At 41.1% G+C, this 25,412-nt stretch overlaps 3 protein-coding genes and 2 non-coding genes across 5 annotated transcripts in view; 1 reads left to right on the top strand and 4 right to left on the bottom strand.

Annotated features, from left to right (window-relative positions):
• Nucleotides 1-980, bottom strand: part of LOC109462308 (TNF receptor-associated factor 2-like) — a 3,949-nt gene extending 2,969 nt beyond the window's left edge. The window contains exon 1 of the mRNA XM_019758838.1: nucleotides 957-980. Within this exon, the coding sequence (XP_019614397.1) occupies nucleotides 957-980 (24 nt within the window). The remainder of the gene's footprint in view (nucleotides 1-956) is intronic.
• Nucleotides 981-1,762: 782 nt separating this feature from the next.
• Nucleotides 1,763-1,835, bottom strand: Trnar-acg. Its single transcript has one exon. It is a non-coding gene; the product is annotated as a tRNA-Arg (tRNA).
• Nucleotides 1,836-3,112: 1,277 nt separating this feature from the next.
• LOC109462338 (TNF receptor-associated factor 5-like) lies at nucleotides 3,113-9,891 on the bottom strand. The gene is made up of 6 exons (XM_019758879.1): nucleotides 9,175-9,891; nucleotides 7,757-7,808; nucleotides 6,338-6,442; nucleotides 5,855-6,001; nucleotides 5,444-5,608; nucleotides 3,113-4,796 (listed from the first exon to the last, which is right to left on the bottom strand). Exons 1-6 carry the CDS (start codon nucleotides 9,318-9,320, stop codon nucleotides 3,990-3,992), a joined length of 1,422 nt encoding a protein of 473 aa, XP_019614438.1. The 5' UTR covers nucleotides 9,321-9,891; the 3' UTR covers nucleotides 3,113-3,989.
• Trnaq-uug lies at nucleotides 6,857-6,928 on the bottom strand. Its single transcript has one exon. It is a non-coding gene; the product is annotated as a tRNA-Gln (tRNA).
• A 10,790-nt stretch (nucleotides 9,892-20,681) lies between the features above and the next one.
• LOC109462341 (alternative oxidase, mitochondrial-like) lies at nucleotides 20,682-24,372 on the top strand. The gene is made up of 10 exons (XM_019758882.1): nucleotides 20,682-20,936; nucleotides 21,511-21,680; nucleotides 21,798-21,878; nucleotides 21,979-22,042; nucleotides 22,186-22,277; nucleotides 22,441-22,559; nucleotides 22,698-22,790; nucleotides 23,197-23,309; nucleotides 23,536-23,613; nucleotides 23,735-24,372. The coding sequence occupies exons 1-10, from the start codon at nucleotides 20,811-20,813 to the stop codon at nucleotides 23,858-23,860; spliced, it is 1,062 nt and encodes a 353-aa protein (XP_019614441.1). The 5' UTR covers nucleotides 20,682-20,810; the 3' UTR covers nucleotides 23,861-24,372.
• Nucleotides 24,373-25,412: the final 1,040 nt, after the last annotated feature.

The following is a 25,412-nucleotide window of genomic DNA, read 5'->3' as shown; positions in this document are numbered from 1 at the left end:
GGGAAATAAGACAGACAATCTGTTTTAGGGACTGTACGATAGTTTACCGGGGGGGGAGGGCCGGTCGTCTGAGGGGGGAGGGCCTAGGAAAAAAATTTTGAGCCGGGGGGAGGGCCTAGGAAAAAATATTTAAATTTGGGGGAGGGCCTAGGTAAAAATTTTTTCCAAGGTCCCTTTAACTCTACAACGTTTTTATACACGTTCAAAACATGATTAAACGTCTGTCCATACATATCGTAGCGATTTGCAGGTCATTAGAATCGGCAAAATTTTACGTCCAATAATATCCATCCCTATTATTATAATGTATTCGCCCAAATCTCCCACAGTCCCCTTCAAAATCTTGCATCTTCGCCAGAATCGGCGAAACTGGACTACACAGCCAAATTACATGGATTAAAATCGCGTAAATCGCGGCAATCGAAACGATACCGATCAAAAATGTAGGGAAGGCTTGTCTGAAGATTTTGAAAATTAATTTTCGCCGTTCAACGCACCCTTCCCAGTGGTGTGCGTGCGTGCGTCGGCAAAGGCCCCGCTGGTCCCGCCTCGCAGCTCGCTCGAACTTCTCGGCGTGGATGTCGGATGTCGACGGATTAATTTGGTATTTTTATTAAACCAAGGACTATTTTAACATTTACATCTATGTCCCTCCAAAGTTAATTGAAAACAACACGTAACTTGGCATTGTTGGCAATATTGTTTCCCTGTTTGTATTAAAATTGACGCGGAAGACGCGGACGAAAGGTAGGCTAGATAGAGGATTATTTCGATTACACTGACTGACCGTAACGTTACTGACTTTAAATTTATAGTTCGACGTACCAGCGAAATTTGTGCTGCCAAATTTGCCCCTCAACATGCAAAACATGGGTTGAATTTCAAAATTTTTCCGGGGGGACATCCCCCGCCCCCCCCCCCAAAAAAAGCCGGGCCTACTCGGGCTCTAGTGGCGCCTGCGGCGCGATAGCTCGCGCCATCGGCGCTTCATGCGGGGGAAATTTTCAATCAAAATCTCGTCATCCCCATACGAAATTTCACTCTCTATGATTCACGCCGGGGGGAGGGCCTAGGAAAAATTTTATGAGCCGGGGGGAGGGCCTAGGAAAAATTTTTTTGACCTGGGGGGAGGGCCTAGGAAAAATTTTTTTACGCTACCCCCGGACGACCGGCCCCCCCTCCCCGGTAAATATCGTACAGTCCCTAACTTCAGCTCTTCCGGCTCATTTCTCCGTCAAACTTCATATTTCTGACTCAGGGCAAGTTTGTGGGGGGTGTTGTTATGATAGGTGATTGCTCTCATGCGAAAGTCAGTCGAGTGTGTCCCTTCATGTCCTAGGCTTTCTAGGATTCGTCTAGATCTGGTCTAGGGACATCAGTCAGTCAGATAAAGCCTTTAAGGCGTAAAAATTTTCCTCCTATTATAACATCTGCTTGGTGTTAGGGTGCGTCAGCTGATATTTTGAAGGGTTGCAAGTTGTTGTTTTTTAAGTGGCGCCGACGCTCAGAAATGTGTATCTTTGAACATTTTTACCGTAAGTTTTCTTCGACGCGTTCACGACAGTTCTGAGCAAAACTGATCGCTAGAGGGCGCTTCAGCACAGCGCCACATACGGTAGAACAGTAAGGAGTTTCCGGTTGGGAGTTGGCGCGGATTTACATGTGAAAGGCAAATGTCTGTACGGGTAATTATCTTGAAAATACAAAAAGCTTCTTCTGTCTCACCGTAAAAAGAAAATTGCGACAAGAAAAAAGAAAATATCGAGTCTGCCAGGATTCGAACCTGGAATCTTCTGATCCGTAGTCAGACGCGTTATCCGTTGCGCCACAGACCCGCATGCCTGGCTGTGTCGGAATTTACGAATAAGTACTATTGTTACATTTCAGGAGTACAAAAGACCCTCAGGTAAAATTTCATGGTTCGCCTTTTCGTGTCAATCATTGTCGAGCTTTCGGCCGGTGAACACGAAGGGCCAAACAAGAATCTGACTGCTGTTATGCCGCCTTGTTTGTGTAAATCTTCACGGCCTCTTGCTGCATATTTGACGCGAACCAGTAAAGTTGCAGGGCGAGGTTCCTGAGGTAACGTTACATATTATGACCGGATTTGGCCAGATTTGACGTCTCTCTAGCCGGCTAATTAAACCCAAATGGAACACGGAATCTTCCTGCAGTTTCGAAAATTGTTAACCTTTGAAATCTGGCATCATGCATGCGGCAGATATGTGGTGGACAGCAAGAACGGTCGTTAGTACAACGCACCAGATTCGACTACTAAGTATACTGCTATCCTTTGTAGACGGTCTCACAGCGACACCTAGCACTCAAAATAGTACTGCAGTATAGAGGGCTCACACTCTTCTGCAGTACTGATTACAGCAACAGTCGTCGCTGTGAGACCGTCTGCATGAATACTCCCAAAATCTTTGAAAGTAACAGCCAATGAGGATTTACACCATCCCTCACTTTTGACTATCACCATTCTTCGCGATGATAAATTATGTTGATGAATTAGAATAGAGACTTACGTCCTAGGATATGTGATGGTTATCTTATTAATTATTTTTGGACATATGAAAATGGACAAATATTGCACTTGCTCTAACCCTGTAAGGCGAAACTTGTAAGTTGTTATGATGACTAACCCTCTCCCCACCACCTAACCAATAGCATATATGGTACCAAACAGCTACTTTAGCAGGTTGATGGTTTAACATAACGTTACATGTAACTGTTACCTGAAATCATCGGAATAACCATCCCCCCCAAAGAGAAAAAATAGAAACTTCATCTTTACTAAAAATTCTTCTTTATTATCCAAACAGGAATATCCTGCCTTCTATAAATTTATGTACATAACAGTAACTACATGTACATTCATATTTATCTTCAAGTTTCTTGTTAGAATAAGTCCTACATTCAGTGTAACAATTATGTACAAAATTCCACAGACTATCACTTAGAGACAACTATTACAGCCATGAGGTAATGTTATCGAGTGGCAACTGCAACAGTTAATATGAACAACAACAACAAAAAAACAGATTTGTCATTTTGTAAGAAAGTTACTAAAATCAAACAAAATTCTCTAAGCACTAGCTTGTCTAGTATTTTGGTCTTTTAAGACACCACTAGTTTTGCATAGGAAGTTTTCACTGTCACTACTTGGCCACAACGAAAATAAAACAATGCCTTTGATTTGAAAACATACATCCTTACAAATACAGTAAGGATAAATACAATGGCAAGCAACAATTCTCCTAAAACAAATGTTAAACGGTTAATTGATAGGCACTTCTGTAAACAGAAACTTAACAACTTTGCTGCATTTTTAAAACTGCAACTTAAGAGTCCAGCTCTTCCAGTATATGACCTGCCTCCCCATAGTTTGTGAAGAGCATCCTAGAAACATGTTCTTTACTTGAAAGATAGAATATATAACAACAGTAATTTTACAACAGCTCATACTGTACAACTGGACTACATTCACAACTACCGTAGAATTCCTGGCAAACTGACTTTTGTCTCACTTTTGTACAACTGTGTAAAAATGTTGATATTCTTGTGCCCAATTTTATCTACAAAGCAGATCTCATAGTCATAAAATGGATCCCAGTCATTCTATGGAAAAGGTTAGTAATTTTACTAGTAGATCCACCTGGAAAAACTGCAATTTTCCACAAAGATTATTTTCAGGCTAAAACTATAGAATTTCCATATGATATTGTCCCATGGCCACATGATGATCATGTTGCTACATCTACATAACAACACAAAAGTTACTTACTAATACATGTACATGATCCTTAACATATTCAACTGGAGGCATGTTGATTGACTGGTAAAGGCAATGTAAGGTCCAATGAAGTTCTCATGTCAGCAAAAGTCCAATTCAAGCTTGTAAGGAACGTTTTAGACCAGGGACTTAGCATAGCTTTAAATATAGTAATCTTGTTTTTGTCCCAGCTTGTTTGAATGTTGAGAAGTGTCTAACAGTGGACCTTTACTTTGATGAACAAGTTGTCATCTTTAGTGTAGCTGCGACTCCAGAGCTTTTCCAGCGACACAAACTTGTGGAACCCGCGTCCCTCGCTCATGCTACTGGTCGGTCTCTGGTAGTTGGGCGCGGTGGCGTCGGGAACCAGGGTGTGCGAGATGTGCTCGGCCTTGTTGGAGTCGTCTGATTGGTCCAGCAGCGTGAACGTGATGTTGTGGGGAAACGGCCACTGCAGCACGCTGTCGTAGCGGTGTTTGAGGATGTGGAAGTAGATGGACATGTGCGTGCCCCGTGTCTCGCCGCCGCCATTGGCAAAGATCTGGATACACATCTTGTACCCGAATCTGCTGGTGTAGAACGGCGGGCTGTATATGGACGGAACCTGCTTGTTGGCCGCCTCTTGGTGACGCTGGCTGAAGTTGTTTATTCTCCAGAGTAATGTGCCGTCATAGCTCGTGACTTCCAGTTCCTTTATCTTCTTCATCTGTTCAGCAATGATGGCTTCTTTCCTCAACAGCTCTGTCTGCAGGAGTTCGATCTTTTCGCTCTGGTTGCAAACTTTCACCGTCAGGCTTTCCAGCTTCCCGTTCTGAGACTTCACGCGCTGGTGCTGACTTGTGAGGAGAGCGTTCTGGTTCTGGATTCGCTCGTTCTGCTCTGCGACTTTGGCGGCTTGCGCCCGCATCTGTCCCTCATGTTTGGCGAGCGTCTGGTGGATGTCGTTGATCTTCTGGCATAGGAGTCCGAGGTGGTACTGCGGCAAGACTTTCAGGTGTTTGTTCATCTCTGGGCGTTTGGCCTGAAGACAACAGAAGAACACACTGAGTTCTTGTAATTAACCTAACGATGACTATAAGTATAATAGCCTAAGGTGAAAGACTGATAGAAAAGGCATGTGAATGGATTCAAAAACAAAGCAATTAAATGGATGTAAACAGTCTTTCCATGGACAAATACCACAACAGCAGTGACATTATAATGGTCACATCTGTTGCACCTAACAAATGTGAAACATGTTGTGCACCGTGGCCGATTTTGTGGCCATTTGTAACAGCTGTTATAGACAAAAACACAACATGCCATAATTTCTGATAAAATCATTATTATTTTCTGACTGGTACTGATGTGGTAGGTCACAAAAGTGACAGAAAAAGTTTCAAATACGGGTGTTACAAAGCTTTTCATCTTTTTAATCCTGTAGGTGTAACAGCTAATCAGAACTAGTTTGATTTTTTAGAATGACTTTCGAAAAAAAAATCTAAGATGAATATACCTAAGTATGACCTACAAAATTGATTAAGCTATTTATGAAATATTATTTGAAAATATTATTTCAACGACTTGACGTCTTCTCTCATGACGTCAATAATAGGAGCCAGGCCCCAGCCAATTGGAGTACTAGTATGTCAACACTGAAACAAACAAACAAAACTTCTGCTGCCTTACCTGAAAGGTGCAGCCTGCAGGCTTGAAGGGACAGGGTAGGACGGACTGCGGACAGTTCCCGCGTACAGGATCCAGGTGCTGCGGCAGCTGACTGCGGGGGACGTCCTTCAGTCCACAGCTGTTGGGACAGTTCACCGGCACAGCGAGACAGCTCTCGTGATGAAGCTGTGTCAAACGTTACAATGCAATGAGTCTCCTTGTTGTGCAAATAAATAAACAAACAAATAATCAAACAAATTGAAGTATGCCGAGCAGAGACATGTTGTCCACTGTTAGAGACCAACCAAATTTCTTGTTTTTTGTTCAAAATTACTTGCTGTGGCCTAAGATAGCACTTATATATATATATATCAATGAAAGAATTTTTTTTAAAGGTGAAGAAAACAAAGAAACAAACAAATGTCTACATACCACCATTTCTCTAGATGGAACCTCCTTGGTGCAGTGTTTACATTTCTTGATCTTACTGACTGCCTCCTCCTTCCGTGCTTTCTTCCCTCCTGCCTGACCACAGGCCATGTGTACCATGTCTCTGTACGTACAGGACTCCAGATGCTCCTGGTGTAAAATACAAACAAGTCAATCAGAGATGGCAGACTTCACCCCCTTTTCTGATACTGCCTTGTGACCCTTCCAGTCATAAAGACAAATATACAGTAGCAACACTGTGGCAAGGCTGTTTACTGGATATTGTCATTTGTTGCCATTTCTTAGCATATTTTCAACATTATTTCATACTACATGTAGTGTCATACAATCATACATGTAGAAACACTTGAATTATCTCCCCAAACAAGCAAGACGTCATTTTTTGGTACCACCAATAAAATGCTAGAAGTAGCCTACGATAGCTCGGGAAGCCTTTAAACATCTGGCCAAGTAAAACTTACTCACCTGTAAGTCTCGAAGCTCCCCCTTCCAGTCACAGCCATCACTGCGGAAGTTACACCTGACTGTCAGGGACAACACCTGTCGACTGAAGGCCACATCTGCAAACAACTGTGGGGAGAGAAAAATCTAAAGGTTAACTTTCTAAAATGAGACTTACACTATACATGTACAAACAATAGAAAAATAGCATGATCCCTCATAAAATCATATGATCATTCTCTAAAGACTATTGTGAAAAAAATTACATATTAAAAATTTAAAATTAAATTCTGAAATAATTTAAACCAAGGGCTGCCCCCAAAGGCTGCAGTTTTATATGGAATGTGTCAAAACAATATGATTAAAAAGTCATTAAAAAAATTCAATTCTCTTCCATCTTTGAGGGACAAAGCATGAAACTTATTTGTGAGAAAAAAAATTTTAAAGAAAAAAACAAGAAAACATCCTTTGAGATAGAAAAGAGTGTGATAAATATGAACATAGATGTGGTAAAAAGAGGAAGGAAGTGACCAAAAGTAGGTGAGGTCCCACCGAGATTTGAACTCGGATCGCTGGATTCAAAGTCCAGAGTGCTAACCATTACACCATGGGACCGGTTGAGTTGCTTCCGCCTGAACCTTAGTACTTGAAAGGTAGGCGTGACGTAGGCGGCATTTTCAATAGGATCTGGTTACGCATCGGAAAGATCACCATTTACATGACCATAGACTGTACATATTCAGTCGACACGTACGCCTTTTAATCTTGAATTCTAACCAATATTTACGCTTTAAGGCCATAAATTATATCAAAAATTAAAATACTATATTTTGCTGAGTCAGTATAACGTTTTTGTACACAGAAAACTCAAATAAAGGGTAAATTTTGTCTTAAGCTTTTTCATCTTTCCTCCCGATACACGCCGTTGTCCTTCAAAATGGCGCCGCGGGTCACCACCAGAAGTGTACCGTAGAAGAAAGCTTTTCTGTCCTCTGGGGACTTGCTGATCTCATGAAATTTTCAGGCAAAATCAGGAGAGCCCTTCGTGATCCTCAAATCCCTGTATACAGCTGCAAACGTGGCCTTTTGACCCAAGAGAAACGGGCGTACTTTTACTCGAGCAAAAATGTGCTAAATTCTCACGCGTACCAGACCTATCAACAACACCGCCTACGTTTTTCCCCTGATTTATTTGGTGATCTAAAAATCATTCCGGGAGAGATTGCGTATCTGTCTCGTTAGTTTACCCCTAATGCCCACATTTGGGGAGGCACGAACATCGATTAGGGAGCGCAAAATCGCGCAACGATGCGGAAAGAAACCCAATACGGATTCGCATTTCACGGCACACTGTGCAAATAACTGGTGTCAACATCTAGATTAAATGTGAGTGGGAGTACTAGAAGGGTACAAATTTCTTCTAGATGTAACGTTACAAGTTACCTTATCAGGATGCAGCTCCAATCCGTCTATTGGACATTGTGGGTTCTTCTTCCTAGATGAATGTAGAAAGAAAACGCCATTTAATAATCGTCTGTGTGAGAAACTTATCAGCAGGCTAGACGCATTCAAGTCTACGTTTTTTTACATGAAAGCAAAAAGTTCATACATAAACATTGTGAGTGTTTCAGATACCGCTAGGGAGACTGTTTGAATTTGCATGAGCAAGTAAAAAAAGAGAATATGTTACAAAATTAAAAAAGTGCCTTCTAGTGATTTTACTGTGCTAGTAGACAAAAATTGTCTCATTGGGGAAATGGGATAATTTTTGGTATTTTGTTAAGGTTACATTGATGTCACAAAATGTTGTTATAAAATGTTTTACGCAGCACAGACTACTGAAGGGTGGCAAATTGTTCCACATTCTTTACTACACATTCTTCAGTTTACATTGTAGCAACAAGCCTATATCCAAACAAGGCACTGGGTCTAGGGGCCTAAGACAACAGTACAGATCTCGAGAATAAATATTGTCCAGCGTCCCGACTAAAAGGAATCAAAAGAGGGCCCGGCGGACGCATACAAGGTAGATTGAAGCTGAAAGTAGATCATAAAAACGCAAATTACTTCCCTTAAGTAAATCCTTCCACGGAAAATTAGCAGTAAATGAATTACTCGAGGGAAATAGGCCTTCCTGTGATTTAAATAATGCGCTGATTTGATCACGATTGAAAGCAATGCATTTTACGTTCTGCAAAAACTAGGCTAACCCCACATCCCAGACCGAAAAAATAATATTTTGACTTAAAACACGCAAAGTGCCCATCATTTTACACGACGACTGACAAGCTACTGTAATAATGCATGAATGACCCTTTGTGACATGTTAATAATAAATGTCAAGAAGAATTTACACGCAATCCTAATGTCATGAATGTCGAGACGTGCGCCAAAAGGTTCTTATGTCATACACGTAAATCCGAGCACGCTACCAAAACGCACGCCACTGTTATGCGACATATGAAATCGTTTCTGCGTAACGTTATTTTGTAATTTCATCCTTGTCTCGTTCGCTACGTGCTCGCTATAGTATTGACCTTGCACCCCAATACAACCCAATATCCGCCCACAATAAAATGGCCAATAAAGAAGACAAACGCACGCGTTACCTTGGAGGGAAGGACGCAAATTTAAACGACTCCGGCTGATATTACACTGTTTAAAAGTCGTGTTTTCGCTGTAAACAATGCCGAGGGCAAGAGCGTTTTATCCCTTGTGTATTTTTGTTCTCATATTACAATTTAGCAACCTATAGCGTCTTCTTTTCCATTTCTTACAGCGAGATACCAATACTTTTCTTATTCTGTGAATGACTGAACTGGAAAAAATATTATAGACGTGCTAAAATCTGTCTACGTTACCTCATGCACGGTCCAAGGCAGTCAGCACAGAAGCGGTGTCCACACGCAGTTTGTACGGGGTCTCTGAAGGCCAGCATGCAGATGGGACATTCGTACACCTTGGACAGGGGTTGCACGAAGTCTGCCTCTGGTAGCACAACCGCCATCGTCTCTTCTGAGCCCAGTTCTTGTTTATCCCTCCGTCGATCTATCTTGAAAGGTAAATGTCTTGTTGAAAGGTGTTACCAAGGGGAGTGTAGACCTCTCACTCAAGCGGGGTGCCCTCCCCAGTTTCGAGCTTTGCTCGGGTCGAATGTCTCTCTCTCTGCCGTCCAAAAGAATTTCAGCTCACCGACACAAGCACAGAAAGAACCTTATGCTTATACACATCAAATGACACAGCTGTATAAGCTGCTTTCACCAAGGTAGTCCAAACAACGGGTCTCGGGCGGCTGTGGTCGGTGCTCCTACCAGTACGGCCCGACCCAGAACACTTGGCTCGCCACGGTACCCGCTACGCTCCACCGAAGCACGGTCCGCGATTTTTTTTCGACGAGTAAAGTTGTTTGTACGGTCTCTGAACAGCTTTACCCGTGATACGACGTCCTAGAGAGGTGTCCTGAGCGGAACAACGTGCCCCGTGTGTCTGTCACATGTAGGTTTGGACACGAACTGGACACTAGAGTTCACGATAGCCACAGCTCCGTCCTGTAATCCAGCCAATCTACCCACGGGTCAAATAGTTGGCGTTGGGTCGTCGCTCTGAAACGGTCATCAACATGGGTCAAACCACTATTTAAAGGGGTGAGCGCGATTGCTCTATCTTTACGTAACAAATACAAACCAATGAAATCAATCAAGCATTAATTGATTCAATACATCATCATCTAAGAGGCATGTTTATATAGTTAATTCATAATGTAAACGGGAGGATACATGTATATTTTAAATGTTGTTGTTTTTAAAATGGTACAGTCTGAAGGCATTGTGTCTTTGATGTGTTGATTTTATTCAGCCTATTCAGTTCTATTGTTTACTCCCTATTCAACCACTAGACGAATCATCTCATGTTACATCGGGGAGAAGAAATATCAAAAAGCATCGGAAGTATCAACGAATGCGGTACTTTCTCTGTAATCACATTAATTATCACAAACTCATTTTGTTGCGTTTGCCACCTATGCAACATGAAACAGATTTCTTATAATGTCAGTCACAAATTGATTACAGAACAATCTGTTGCAATGAGAGATCGATAAAGTGATTTTGTAACAGACATGTGTTGTATCAGGAAGTCTAGAAATGGATAAGAACAATTACTGTGACAAACGATCAGAGAATATCAACATAGTACAATTATCTTTCTATCGATAAACTGCCTATTCGAATCATATGTAACGGAACCACAATATATTTTGTTTAGTTAGCTTGTGCAGCTTGTGACGACAAGAGCGCATTCTAGAGCGCAGCTGGATGCTACTTTATACCGTTCAAGTGGCTGAAACTGCCCCTGCCGTTTTGTTTACAAATAGAACCACTCCAAAAGCCCTCTGTGCAATGTACCGAGACATTGGAAGTAGGTGAAAATTACGCATTGTTATGGTAAGAATGTTAACAGACATTGTCATGGGAAAGGGAATGATCTGTGCTGTCACACAGTTCTTAGAAAGAAAAATGTTAACGCTAATACAGGATACATGGATGACTTCATTCTCATGTTTTCTCACCTAGACATATCCAGTAAACACACAAATAAACACAGCCGCAACTAAACTGTATTAAATTTCCCTTCAGAGTAATCGACAAATTTAAGCTCCTTGATTGAAACATACCTTTTGTAGATTATATACAAAACTGTTGTCAGTTTACGTTGGTTGGGTTGATTATTTGTTAAAAACAGATACTAACCAACATAACCAAATCTGACCATTTGCTAACTATTGTTGCACACAAAAGCTACATACAGTTTGCTCTGCCGACAGTAGCCCTTTGTAGACCGTCTACGATACCAGCCTTGAAAAGACAAGAATGCCATCAGGGTATACGTCAATGTACCCCTTCCACAACCTCGGCCAATCGCAGCTCTTCTTTATTCCGAACTCGTTCGAGACGTGTTCAAAGTTTGTTCTGATGCCTTTGTTTGGTGGGATGAAATTTACGTGACCGTATCGCACGGGTCAATGTATTTACCGATGACGAATGTCGGGCTACTTTCAGCGACTGCCAAACGGCCCCCGTGAGGAATGGACGTCTAGTTCATCTGCCAAGTTTGTGGGGAAAATTTATGGACTATCGCAAATCGAAGACCATGAATCTTAATATAAGTCTATACATAGATCGACTTGTAGTATCTTGCACCAAGGACATTATCTTTCCAAGGACATTCTGATCTTTCACAGATATTTGTATCATATGATGATCAAACTACTAGTATATAGTATATCCACTGTCTCCGAATTAGCAATAAATTGTCTATATACCGAGATACCTATACCATAACCGAAAATAATCATGAACTCAATAAGGATACGTAAAATCATATGTATATAATATATATACGTGTATAATAAAAAAACATTATTTGGTCACAGGTGTATACTAGTATTTACTGTACTGTCCACGACTTTATTTAAGAGCAATATACAGTCTATAGTTTGTGTATTTCAATTCTAGATCTTCGTAGCCAATAGTAAATTTGGAACTCACTAAGGACTCCTAAAATCTTATGTCTAGAATTAAAATCCAAAAGTTGACCATAGAGGTATACCTACAGCCGCCTGTATGTCTATATTTTGAGTATTTCAATTCTTCGTAGCCAAGAATAAATCATGGACTCAATAAGGATACATAAAATCATATGGGCCACCTTTGAACTGAAGAACGTTGGTACCGCTTTTATTACATATCTACGTGCGACGTGATAGTATTGAAGTTACTTCTCAATAAAATCGTTCCATGAATGAGACGTTTTTCATTTGTTATTTGACACCATATGGCGAACCCACGGGTCATTTACCAACAGAAATGTCAATTTGCCAAACACGAATGCAGATAATGTGAAGCAAATCGCATCTTCGGGAAAGATATTTCTCTCACATATTTCATTTCAAACGGTTTTAGATATAGTCAATACAGTTTCAGGCAATGGCGACGTTTCGGTATCCATTGTTTTATACCACTGATGTTTTTTATATGGGGCCAATGAATTTGTATGCCGCCAGGCAAAAAAAAATAGTTTCTTGCCGACGTACTATTGAGTCACCATTGAGCTCAGTATGATTTAGCAGAGTGAATACATTCCTCAAGCTAGCCGACATCTACTCGTACGTAGCACATCTCCCTCGGTGAAATCTGGAGCATCATAGTTTCTGTCCATAAGTTAAATTCAGCCTGGTAAAAATTGTAGCCAGACAAATATCAGGCTCTTACAGATCGACGGTCTTAAACAGTACCATTGAGTTCAGACAGGGTTATATTCATGCAAATTGTTCAGCCAAACCAAAACGACCCCTAGAGAGAAAATCACGGTCTAGTGATGTCTTTCACAACTCGCGTTTCCAACCTAATGCCAGGTTACCTGCCGGGAGAAATAGACAGGTCTGTTTTGAAAGGAGTCGTGGGGTCGAACCAGTCCTGGTAAATAATGGAGCCTTCTGCAAATAGACGCCCTAAGAACTCCTGTTGAGAAAATCATCGGGTTGAAATGCTCGCAGGGCCGCTGTCTCCTAGGAATTTTACCGGCGGCCTTACCAATTCGCCGCAGGCCGGCAATTTGTGAGCGTAAAATACTGGCTCGATGTGCAAACAATGTTTAGAAGGGCTATATTCAGCGGTGGTGTCTAGCCCAGGAAAGAATGGCGAAGTTTGTTCAAGTGGTCAGGACAAAGAAAGAGAAATATACATTTAGTTGAACAATAGACAATAGTTAAGTTTAATCTAGTGTGGTGTACTGTAATGTAGTGTAGTGTAGTGTAGTAGTGTAGTGTAATGTAGTGTAGTATAGTGTAGTAGTGTAGTGTAGTGTAGTGTAGTGTAGTATAGTGTAGTGTAGGGGTAGGGTAGAGTAGTGTAGTGTAGTGTAGTATAGAGTAGTGTAGTGTAGTGTAGTTCAGTGTAGTTAACGTTTGTCTTGTTTTGTTTAAGCTTTAAGTTTACCTTAGAATAGTTTAGTTCTGTCAAGGACATTATACATATTATTATTCTGTATAATGTCCTAGCCTGGAAGGCTAATAATGGTTAATTTGGTTTTACAGAGTTTTGTAGTGTAGTTAAGTTTTACGGTTCTTCTCATTTTCAGACGTCCTTCGTTAGTTCTTAATCTAATCTTGGTTAGAATTTAGTATAGTTTGAGTTCAGCTGAGTTATAGTAAGATTTTATTTTTATTGCGTTAATTTTGGATTTTTGGATCTATTATGATTCTTAACCCGTGTGTGTGCTGAACCCGAACAGACAGGTCACCACAGGGTCATATCTCTTGTCCGAAGTTCGCCGTTCTAATGACACGTCAGGACGTGGGGCTGAATTTTTCATCTCGATCCCAGGCTCGGACAGCCGTTAAAAAGGTCGTTCCCAAGGTCAACAGATCACGTATTCCGGTGCTGGGCCCGGTAATGTCCGTCTGGGTAATAAACCCGCCGTAGGCCCGGCACGGCCCGGGAAGGATGGGACAATCTCCCGTAATCCCCAGGGTTAGAACTAGGTGATTCTGCCTTAGTAGAATGAAGGAGGTTGAAGGTAGCTGTGCACCTCATTGATTACCGTGGCTCTTGTCGGCCCTGCCCTGTAGCTATCATATCGACGTTAGTATTATTACCTTCGTCAAGAAGGTTATGTTTTCAGTAGCGTTTGTCCGTCTGTCTGTTTGTCTGTGAACAGCATAACTCAAGAAGCTTAATATGCATTGTCATGAAACTTGGTAGGGGGGCAGGTCTTAATGAGAGCTAGAATTTCGTAGAAATGATTAGATTTTTGGTCCCCTGGCGGCTTTCCTAGGTACTGCAGCAGAACTTACGGTTTTGATATCTCGTGATCTGGACATGCTATTTTGGATGGTAGCTAGCCCTTTGGCTATGGAAGAATCATTTTCTGTTGGTTACTCATAACTTACTATACCATATACTAGTAGCGCGCTACAATTCTGAGATATACCTGATATACGAGTACGTATCTGTCTGCTATCGTGAGGATATATGTACGTACCGTTATTCAGCTACCGGTATATCATATCGCATTGTACATCATTATCTTATTCGCAATTCACAGGTTACATAGGACATCATCTACCCTCTTCAAGGATGATATATTGAACGTACAATTGTACATACATTTGTATAACCAAGGAGTTTAAAATCACAAATGCCCCCTACAAGCAGTCAATACTTTGGCCTTGAATTCTGATGCGATTTTATGGTGGCATTTTTTTATTTTTGCATCCTCTCCATCTCACATCATAATACATACGGACACAATACGGTATATGAGTGTGCAGATCTCCGAAACGATTGTCAAAAACAGCTCGAAAGTAATTGAACATGAATGACACGACAATACATCCTCATACATGTGTAATTCCCTAGATAACAGTGATGGGTTGTTATGTGTATCAAGATCCCACGGGATTATCTCAATTATCTCTCATTAAGAGATCTATTACAAGTCCATCCTTTGTCTTCCACATTCCTGTATGTATTCAGCTCCCTTGGAAACAAAAATTTGAAATTTTCTCACAGAGCGGTATCGTCTAGGGGGTTTCAAATTCACGCAACACTTTGCAAAATGTATGAGTCGAAGTGGATCATAAAGTATTTGCCACATATATCACAAGTTTAGTCCCGGATATGTATAAGATATGAGCAGGCTTAGGTGTATCCATTTGGGTATCAACTGTAGGATTTTCGGAACGTAAGGTGCCTGAAGCGGTCGGAATATTCACACAGCGAATTTCCTTGGTCCATTCCATTGTGTTTTGCTACTAGTAATTATATCATATCACATGAACGATACGAACAGGTTTATGATTCAACAGAAATGATTGTTTTTAGAAATCCCGTTTTTTCTATATCATACGACCTTTCTGCTTAAGACTGTGACTGCTGTATCTACCTGTTTTTTATTTGTTTGTTTTACTAAGTATTAGGATCTCCATTAGTGCTACATAAATTACCCACACTACTAGTCTTCCCGTACGTATCTGACAAAGACCAACTCTCAACAAAGTTCATATACATATAAAGAAAGATGTTTCGATGTTTTGTGGGTCTCGTCGATTTTGAAAATCATATTTTAACATCTTGTACCGTATTTTCTATCATGCAATCAAATATGAACCTCCTTGGTCGAACCAAATTATTCAATTTTGGCCGCTGTACGATCACTCTTTTTTTTAAATAGATTTTCTGAGTTTACAAATTGTTGTACTTGTGTTGTATATGTATTTACTTGTGTTAGTAATCTGCTGTCTTCAACAACACGACACTCAAAGTATGTTTCATTTGCATCTTCAAGAGAAATACATATGCAAGTAGCGTAAACTAAGGCGTAAACTATGTAGTACATTAACACGAGATGTGTTTTTAATAGACCTACCGTTCAATGCTTCATCAACTGCTGCGCTGTCTGGCACTTGTGATCCTGAGGAGACCAAGAATGTGCGTTCCTCTACCCTCTGTTGTACACACCAGGCCCTGTATAAACCGAACCAAACGATAGAAAACAGCAAACATAGGCCCACACGTCAAGCGTACACCCGAACGTCACGTATCCGCGCGTAAAGAATGTTACAGTGTTCCTGGTGTAGATTTTTTCTTGAGATCGTGTTACATTTTATGCAAGTCCAAAACACACGAAACTTGTGGGTGGTGCATCACACAAGACTCCCCTCGGCGGTGTCTGAATGAACGTGATGAATCTCGAAAGGCGATTTTCACGCCAGGTTCCGCCTGGAGTGGCCTTGTGAGATTCCCAGCGGTCGGGGGTCCCTCAGGGGTACGTACTCGACCCTGTTTTGACGCTGCACTCGACTTTGACATGTATATGCGAACACTAGCCCGTGGGGATTGCTCGTAGTTTTATAAGTTTTCTATATGTAAATAGCAAAGGAAAATCCATATTCCTTCTGAGACTACAAATTAATTAAGCCGTGTAGTATTAATACAACTAATACATTAGCCATTGTAGATGTAAAACTGCTTTCGTATCATGACTTGTACCATGGGATTTTGCTACCTCCATGTACCTGTACTTCATTGCCCTGTTGGACGTGTTATCATCATCCACATTCTTCCGTATGGATGGCAATTGCAAAGCTATGTCAAATTATCACTCAAAATCATGTCAAAGATAAAGTTTGTTTCTTAAGTTTCTCTAAGGAGTCTCCAAAACCCCCTTGAGAGCCTCGTATCCGTCAGCTGTGGGAAACAGACCCCGTCACATTCATTCCGCCCCAACGGGTCTGAAAAGGTAAAATCTTGTGGAACGATCCCGATCTATGGAGTTCTCTGAAGTATCGGAACAATGCACGTAAACATCGGTCGACTCACATCCTGTCTTTATACATTCCTTCACTGTGTGTGGTGGGGGGGGGGGGCTTTTTTCAGCCCCCCCTCCCCTTACAGCATGGAGAACGAAAGGCAAGGTTTGATCAAGGAGGTTATACTTATAGGGGGAGGTAAATCTCCTTGGTTTGGTTTGATCCCTGGTTTGATACAAAAATGTCGGTCTCCGATATCATCCATCTATTCCAGTGCATTTGTCTGACAAGTTTTGAATGAGGCACAATCAAATCTTGTTCGCATTTTTAGCTTCCTTTATAATACGAGCTATTCTGTTGAACTGGGTTGACGTTATCTTTACTACTGAGGTATCAAAGAAGGTTGGTCAATGCCAATGGACTTTGAGTCACTGAGGGCGGTAGACCTACTTGTGTCTAATGTCCCTATACGGACGTAACACCATTGTAAGTAAGTTGAATTGAACCTACTTGCTAAAAGAAGCATTTGCGCGGTCAAAGATTGCCGCCAATGTATTGAGAATACTAGAAACACACAATAACAGAGGTTAACACAAAATGAGTTCCTTGAACCTTCTTTGACGCCATGGACGTGACCACACGTGGTTCTTACTTTGCCCTGCCGCTCTTCTCCGCCCAGAACTATCTTTCAGTCACCCATGAAAGCTAGTCTCAGACTTTCTAAACACCGCCTGCCGCAGACTTCAAACACACAACCACTTGCTGATGCAAACGTTTCACAGAAAAGCCGAACCGCTCCTTTGTAAACTCTCTGTAGCGCCAAAAGAACGACCTCTCTGTGTGTAGAAGTACGTTTTAAAGAACTGTGTAAATGAAAACAGTTCCTTTTTAAAGTTGACATTTGCGGTGAACTTGACAAACAAGCGCATGGCAACAGCGCTGTAGAGGTATTGGCAAGTAAAGCTTCAATATCAGCTTGTAGAATGGTCAGTACAGCTGAGCAAGACGCGAAACACTCCCCAAAATACAAAGGTAAAACGGTCAATACATTGAGTGTGTGTAAAAGACCGCCTGGAGGCAACTTAGACCCCACCAGACTCCTTTGCAGGCTGAATAAATAGTAGAAATCGACCTATAAAGTGGAAACTGAACCCTCTGTGGCCGGCAAACTCCTGTGGCCATTTATATCCCACTTTTAGGCCGATTTCTACTATCTATTCAGCATGCACAGGAGTCTGGTGGAGACTGGAGTCCTTGGCACAGTGCCCTTTTCTTTCACCAGACGCCCTGGTTCACGCCAGAGAGAAAAGGAAAAACGTTCCATCAAGTTAGAGAAATAAAATCAATTCTTGGCTATACAAAGAGACAACTCCCGCGGCGCTATTCTCAGAGAAGCGGCCAGCGGTTCTGCATATGTAAGGGGTGATGTATGGGATAAGCTAGCGTGGTGAGCAGGGTGTTTAGATGGAGAGCTCATACAACAGGACCTCCCCTGGGTTAAAACATTCCGAAACAAATATTACGGTGTTGTGTGTCCGAGCCGGCGTCTTCCCTTGTTGACATATCCATTATGAAGACTTACACCTGCATTTTGTCGACAGTCATTTTGAAAAAAAAATGTAGGATGTTTAACTTGATTGTTTAAATTGATTTTATCCTCCCGTTTAACAATCTCACAAGTTGCAAAAGTTAAAACAGACGTACACGAAAAAACAGTTATAATTTCGTCTTTTTATATTATGAAAAGTTTACTGATCAAATATAGTATAAAACAAACGACGCAAACTGCCCATATGTACTTGTTTTATCCACTGTTGGATGTCATATTTCAATCTTTTTCTGAAGAGTTTGAAGGGTTATGTATTTGAAAAGACGGGTGACATATTTGCCCAATTTCTTCTGTTTTCGGGTCTTCTAGATAAAATTGATGTAGCCTGCAAAAATCACGCCCTCTGGCGATCTTTCCATTTGATACAAGCTGATAGCTCTTGCGGAAAGAGAGCCACCAAGCAACTCTAGGACAAACCAAGGACATTGAATGGTCATTGACGATGGTAGGATATACAGGTCTCTGGTGATTTCAATCATTCGTTACGATATCCAAGAAATGAAATTATAGAAATCATGCCTCCTAAAAATACCGGGCGTAACTTATTCTCGCGCTGCGCTGAGTCGCCGTGAAAAAGCAAAAGAGCGACGATAATATAGATGAGAGAATTTCGATTACTTACATGTATATTCACAGTTTTGGCGCAAAAAGCTTACATGATATCGCTTTGTGAGAAGTAGCAGCCAAGAAAGAGGCTATGACTTACTCTCCAGGCAGAGGTTGTGGGGGGGGATGATCGTTACATTTTTATATATGGTCGTTTTTTTTTGTTCTGACCCCCGTCGGTGGCTGCGGACCTTCTCTGGCTGATGGACACTGCCTGGCCAATTTGATACTGTCTTTTTGCCACCGAGAGGGATCTGCTTGCAGATTAGCTATGACTATGCTTGGGGAGATTTACCACGCGTGGCCCAGTGACCCCTAACCGCTGAGGTAGGTCCATTAAAACCCGATTACTCAGTCGGACCGTGGCGAGGTCCCAACATCCGGAACTTCCTTTCTCTCTATCTTTCTGTCTTTTTGTCTGACTGTTCTATTTGAATTTAGGGGGTGGGGTACAATAGCCTCTATCAGGCTCTCGGAAGCGGCAAACTGTACTCCTTTGGCGGACCAACTCTCCTGGTATGTTATCTTACTCTCCAAGCAGAGGTTGCAATTGGTGGGGAAGATTGTGATCTTTTTATCATATGCCTCGTTTTTTTCTGTCGCTACCCAAAATGAGGCATATAATAAAAAGGCCACAATCTTCCCCACCAACCTCTGCTTGGAGAGTAAGTCATCTGTTGGGACAATTCTCTCTTTCCAGCCGCTTCTGAAGCCTGGTAGAGGCTAGGCTACAAGTCGACCGTCTGAACCTTTTGTTACCCTGGCCTCTTTTGATTTACACATTTACATTTTTCTTTCGTTGCCGAGTTTATAAATTGAATGAAGTAAGATTTTTAAAAAGATGCTGTATCCCCCTCTCAAAACCTAAAGATGGAATAACCTTGAGATTGATAGATTCCATCAATGAGACAAACATGGGCGGCCTTAATATTCTTAACGCTTAACGGTGTATCAATTACAATTATAAAGAAGTGGATCTTCACAAAGAATTAAAGCGGACATCCGGCCAGACGCTACTTCTCACGTCAGGTTGGAGTGATAGATCGAGATTTAAAGACTTCCTTTCAAACCCCGCTTACAAGGTGGAGAAAAGAAACATCAATAGAAAAAGGGGTTGGATTACAGATTTTACCGCACAGGACGAATTGAAGTGTAGGATTATTTAGGCCACAGCAAGTAATTTTTATGGATGACATCAGGGCGCGCATTAATTTTCGCCTGATTTTGGAAAAAAAAAAAACAAGAAATTTTGTTGCCTTCTGACATTGGTCACAGTGTATACAGTATATGACATGGCCTACAAAACGTATACATCATGATGATGATGATGAAAGAGGCCATTAGAATTGCACTAGCACTCACCAATCTGGAAATGAAGTTTATTCCAGTGCCTCCCATGGGACCGTGACCGAATGGTCACATGTATCCCTAACGTTACATCAGCTTTACTCCAGCTAATCACGACAAACCTCCTTGATCAACAGGTCGATCATTTGTATTTTTTTTCGCGCGGATTTAAAGGGTATTAATATATAAAAAAAGTGGTGACGCGCTCAGGTTATAGAACAATCACATGTTGACACCAGCACTTCAACGGTTTTGAAATAAAAGCAAAAGACACAAGAAAACACTGAAAGAGAAACAAATACAAAACATACACCTTATACACATCTCAAAACTCCTTTTAATGACTTCCGAAAAGAAAACTTCCTGCGAGTTTCGCAATAAACCGCGTTCTAGCCGATTCCGGTACAGACCGGCTTAACGCCGCCGGTGACGCTATTTAAGGTAACATGACGTAACCCTACGTCAGAGTGGGCGTGGCTACCCAAATCTTATATAGGCAGGTTCCACGACCGATGACTTGCAAAACTAACAATCGGAAAGTGTTCGGCGTTTGTTTAAGAAGTGATTTGAGACAACAGACGGTAGTTTAACTGCTTACGAAGGACTAGATCGTTCCTGGAAGAGACATGGCCACCCGACGGGCGCTTCGGCTGCATGTAGCGGGGGTAGGCGGGGTGTTGTCCCGAAGAAGTTTTCAGCCTTCAGCGGCACCTTTGAATTCATTTCTTCCTCGTCAGCGTCAAATTTCTTTGGTAAGTTCATTGGCACCTCTTAAGCTTGAATTGTACCATCTTTTAAGAGTGTTTCCCGGGGATTTACTTAAGCGGTGTACTTAAGACGAGTGGTGTTGTGTCTTAAGACATACCTGTCCGGTCAACTACGGTCATAAACCTCTTAACTGGTCCGGCCATGTTGTTTCTTCCTTATCAAAACACGCGTACCCTTTGACCTCCAGTGAAGACACTGCCTCACCGAAATTAAGTAAATGTGTGTTTTATAGAAATGAAACTAATTCACATGATTTTGAACCAGCAACGTTTAAGAGAAAAAAGAGACAAATTTAATGATATCTCTTTCCATATTTTCACATCCTGATTCTTGTCCATGAAATTGGTCAAAATCTTTGTCCATCATGGGCGTCAAATCAATACACCTGTATACTAATAATGTTATGATTTGCACAGTATTCCGTAAAATTGCACTGTATACTAATACGATTATACTGTATTCCGTAAAATTGCACTGTATTCCATAAAATTGCACTGTATACTCTGGCACCCCTGAAAATTCATTTATAAATATTGGTCATTTTGTTGGCTTTCACAGGTTCAGAGAATGTATCTGAGTACTGCAACACAAACTTCCCCAAAACACGTGACTGAGAAAGTCTCCACACCGACGGAGAAAGGTGCAGTTACGGGGAAAGACGCCAGAGGGACAGCCAACCTCCTGAATGTTCTGCATCCAGACCATCGTCCAGACCTGGCACACTTCAGGTTATTACAATATTAGAAATTATCAGAATATTGAAATCACGTTTTGTATCTAAGGTGATGAAACCACCCTTCCACAGCCATTGTAGTTATTGTAACTTGTACTCATTTTCTCCCCAGAACGGGTTTGGGGAAGCCTGATGACATGGATGTGAAAGATGATGGCACCATGGGACAACACACATTACCTCACCCTATCTGGTACGTCATCTGGTAATTCATGCAAAATTCAATAAAGATTTAATTTCCAGAGTGACTTGAATTCATTCATCCTGATATCTTTTCCTGATCTCAATTGTAGGACAGAAGAAGAAGTGAACAAAGTGGTGATCACCCATACTCCTCCACAGACCTTCACAGACAAGGTAAAAGTCCTATCTCCAACTCTTTAGTTATAGTCTTCTTTCTACATTGCTCTTTCTTAGTTAATGGATATTATGAGAAATCTTGTCCGAACCTATGATGTCAGGTGATGTAACGTCACAGTGATATTTGTCTGTCACTGCAGTTGGCATATGGGACTGTGAAGTTCATGCGATGGAACTTTGACCTGTTTTCAGGCTTCAAATATGGGAAGAGAACAGAGAGAAAATGGCTTCAGTAAGTAGCTACATGCTTTTTGGTACATTTGCAACTAATTTTGGTACATGTGTGAACTAATTGCTAATTAATCTTTTCCTGATACCTAAGCCTCAAACCAATACAAAGTTGGTGCCAAACTACTACAGTAGCACGCTGAATGAGTGCCTCCGTACCTTCCTAGGCGTATCATCTTCCTGGAGACTGTGGCGGGCGTTCCCGGGATGGTAGCCGCCATGACACGTCATCTGCATTCACTCCGACGGCTGAAGAGAGACCACGGATGGATCCACACATTACTGGGTGCGTTTTTCAAATTTCAAAGTTTATTGTCTATCTGTATCATTCATAATCATATCTGTATAGCAAGTATAACTGCCCTTCTGTATGACACGAAATTTAGAACAAACCTGATGCACTGGATTGTTTTTGTGTGTTCAGAGGAGGCAGAGAATGAGAGAATGCACCTGATGACAGCCTTACAGCTGAAACAGCCGTCTGCAGTCTTCAGGGGATGTGTCATTTTTGCGCAAGGTGGGTCTGTTTGTCCTGTTTGGTTGGTTGGTTCTCTGCTTTTTAAAAAAAATACACTTTGAACCAGGTTTGTGCCGTGGTGTAGCTGATAACAGTAAACAAACCATACTTTTGACTTAATTTTCTCATGTGTCCATCTGCTCTGGGCAGGCAAGGCCTCATCACTCAGGTCTTTCAATATGCCCACTGAATTGGTGAAAACACTTAAATGACCAAAATATGACCAAAGTAGGAAAGTTTAGACCCTATCTGTTTCTTCTAGCCCAAACGTCTCCAAACTGGACCAAAATTGTCAAGAGAAAAAAGATTTTCAAAGATATTAACTAGGGAATGCCATATTGGGTGCTACACTATGCAACATAACAGTGACGTCTGCCATTGACTGGCCTATATCTTCTGTCTACAGGAACGTTTGTGACGCTGTTCTCAGCTGCGTACCTGCTCAATCCTAAGTTCTGTCATCGGTTTGTGGGGTACCTGGAGGAGGAGGCAGTCAAAACATACACAAAGTGTCTGGAGGTAAGGCACCTATCATGTATGTCCTGAGGGGGTAATGGGATGCTTGTAGCAATAAATCCAGTTTTGTCCAAATCTCTATTATACATGTAGTTGTCTAACATTACGAAGAGAAAAATGTGTCAAAAAAGGTTCAAAACATCTGAATGAAACATCCCTCACGAAATTTGCCCCATGGCCTAAGATTTGTTTGATGCGTTATAACTCTCCTCATCTCTGGTCCCACCAGGACTTTGACAGCGGCCGTCTGCCCCTGTGGTCTAACATGGAAGCCCCTCCACTGGCTAAGAGATACTGGAGTCTGCCTGTAAGTGTTTTAACCTTCAGTCTGCTAAGGTAGTCCATTTGTTACCAGTAACTACTGTTTAGTTGTTTGATAAATACTTGCTTAGCTGTTTGATAAATTTCTTGATAAATTTTTTCGCCAGCACGATGCGATGATGAGAGATGTCATCCTGGCCATCCGTGCTGACGAAGCTCATCACCGATTGGTCAATCACACACTGAGCGACCTTGACAAGGACGACCCCAACCCTTTCCAGCCTGGAAAGTGAAACATCCAATCGTCACCCTTGTAACAATTGTGTTTGTTTCTCTCTCTTCAAGGACTACAATGCTTTAAAAAAAGAATCGAAAGAAGAAAAAAACCCTTTTTTAGAATTGTTTCGCTGAATGTCGTTGAAAGGCGACAAGAGAAACAGTATTAATGTCGACATGGAACTTGAATTACCAAGTTCTTGATGTTATACTTTGTACTGCAGTACTGAGTTCAAAGTAAGGTGGCTCTTTTAAACTGTCAGTTGTGTATAGATTTGAATGGGGTATATCCAATTTGTATAATGTTATCCAACTAGTCTTGTAAAGTCTGCCAAAGTATCTTTGTGGTATATAAATCATATAATACTATATACACTATGTGTACTATACAAGTTGGTGACTGTATTTTATCAGTAATATTCTTTTACAATTACATAATGTGAAAGTTGCTGTTTAGCAGTGATAGAATCTATCAAAAATAGGCTTTGCACTGTAACTCTGTTTGTGATAACAAGAACATTAATTTGCATTTCTCATTGGTGCACTGTCATTATGTTGACCCTGTGTATTTATGGTATGTTAATTGTATTTTGTTGTGTGCCGCAGCACTGCTGCTGTTAAAATAAGTTATAAACTTGAGTGCAACGCCATATTGCCGTTGTTACTGTTGTGTATTGATTAAAAAAATGTTTGAAATGAACACTCATTTTAGAGAAAAAACTTTGGCCAAAACTTACAGACAAATATTTGGCAATCCAAGCTGTAAGAAATGTGCACGGTGAATAAGCTACAGACCTTCTGATTGGTTGATTCTTGTTCATGATGTTTCTATTGGTGCATGGATCAAAAGCAGCCTAGTAGTTACATGAAGTACTGCAGGACAATGTTAAATAAGCTCCTGCTCCTAATGATGCAGTTATTTTCCAGCCGCTATGGGGCGTTTTCAATCCATGGCGATTTCGACACCAAGTGCCTCAACTACCAGATTTGCTAGCAACGTCCATCAAAGCAACAAATGTGGACGGGATTCAAAGGAAACCATTAGACCTAAAAAATGTGTCAGAAAGATAGAATCAGATAAGTAGGATTTCTTTCTGTCTGGAAGACTAAGATAGTGAATTGAGTATTCTTTAACCAAAGTGAAGGAATTATACTAAGTAGTGAATGCAATGATCAAGACAAGCTCATACACTTTCATACATTTAATAGACTTTGAATACAAAAAGGTCATAGTCTGAAAGTTCATAAAATCTTCGCATCTTCAAAACAAATGGACACAATAAAAGAAAACTATCCCACAAACAGTTCCTAATCAGGGCTACAGGAAGACAAAAGAAAACAGGTTATCATAAAAATATAAGATTTGGGGTTAGTATTAAAAACATACAAAAATGGCTGTCTGGTTGTTTTTAAATTGGCAAGAAAGAGGACCTTAATAATATGGCTGGTTGGTATGACTTTGGAAGACAGGGTGACTGTTTTTTACATATTTCAACTGTACATTTTTCCCATCACACTACAACAAGTGGTAGAGACTAACAAACTTTCTTATCAAGAAAAACTTGCTCA

Source organism: Branchiostoma belcheri, unplaced genomic scaffold, assembly GCF_001625305.1.
Source record: "Branchiostoma belcheri isolate BF01 breed outbred unplaced genomic scaffold, Haploidv18h27 scaffold115, whole genome shotgun sequence".
NCBI classification, from domain to species: Eukaryota; Metazoa; Chordata; class Leptocardii; order Amphioxiformes; family Branchiostomatidae; genus Branchiostoma; species Branchiostoma belcheri.
The sequence above is the reverse complement of the archived record's forward strand: the minus strand, read 5'-3'. Positions and strand labels throughout refer to the sequence as shown.

Bases quoted from the DNA above. Each gene is read 5' to 3' on its own strand.
- LOC109462338 (XM_019758879.1), bottom strand. From the start codon at position 9,320: ATGGCGGTTGTGCTACCAGAGGCAGACTTCGTGCAACCCCTGTCCAAG. The intron at 6,002-6,337 runs GTGAGTAAGTTT...ATTTTACACCAG, and splicing joins GGGAGCTTCGAGACTTACAG to GAGCATCTGGAGTCCTGTAC. The intron at 4,797-5,443 runs GTAAGGCAGCAG...TGTTGTCTTCAG, and splicing joins CTGCAGGCTGCACCTTTCAG to GCCAAACGCCCAGAGATGAA.
- LOC109462341 (XM_019758882.1), top strand. From the start codon at position 20,811: ATGGCCACCCGACGGGCGCTTCGGCTGCATGTAGCGGGGGTAGGCGGG. The intron at 22,278-22,440 runs GTAAGTAGCTAC...GTACCTTCCTAG, and splicing joins ACAGAGAGAAAATGGCTTCA to GCGTATCATCTTCCTGGAGA. The intron at 23,310-23,535 runs GTAAGGCACCTA...TGGTCCCACCAG, and splicing joins CATACACAAAGTGTCTGGAG to GACTTTGACAGCGGCCGTCT.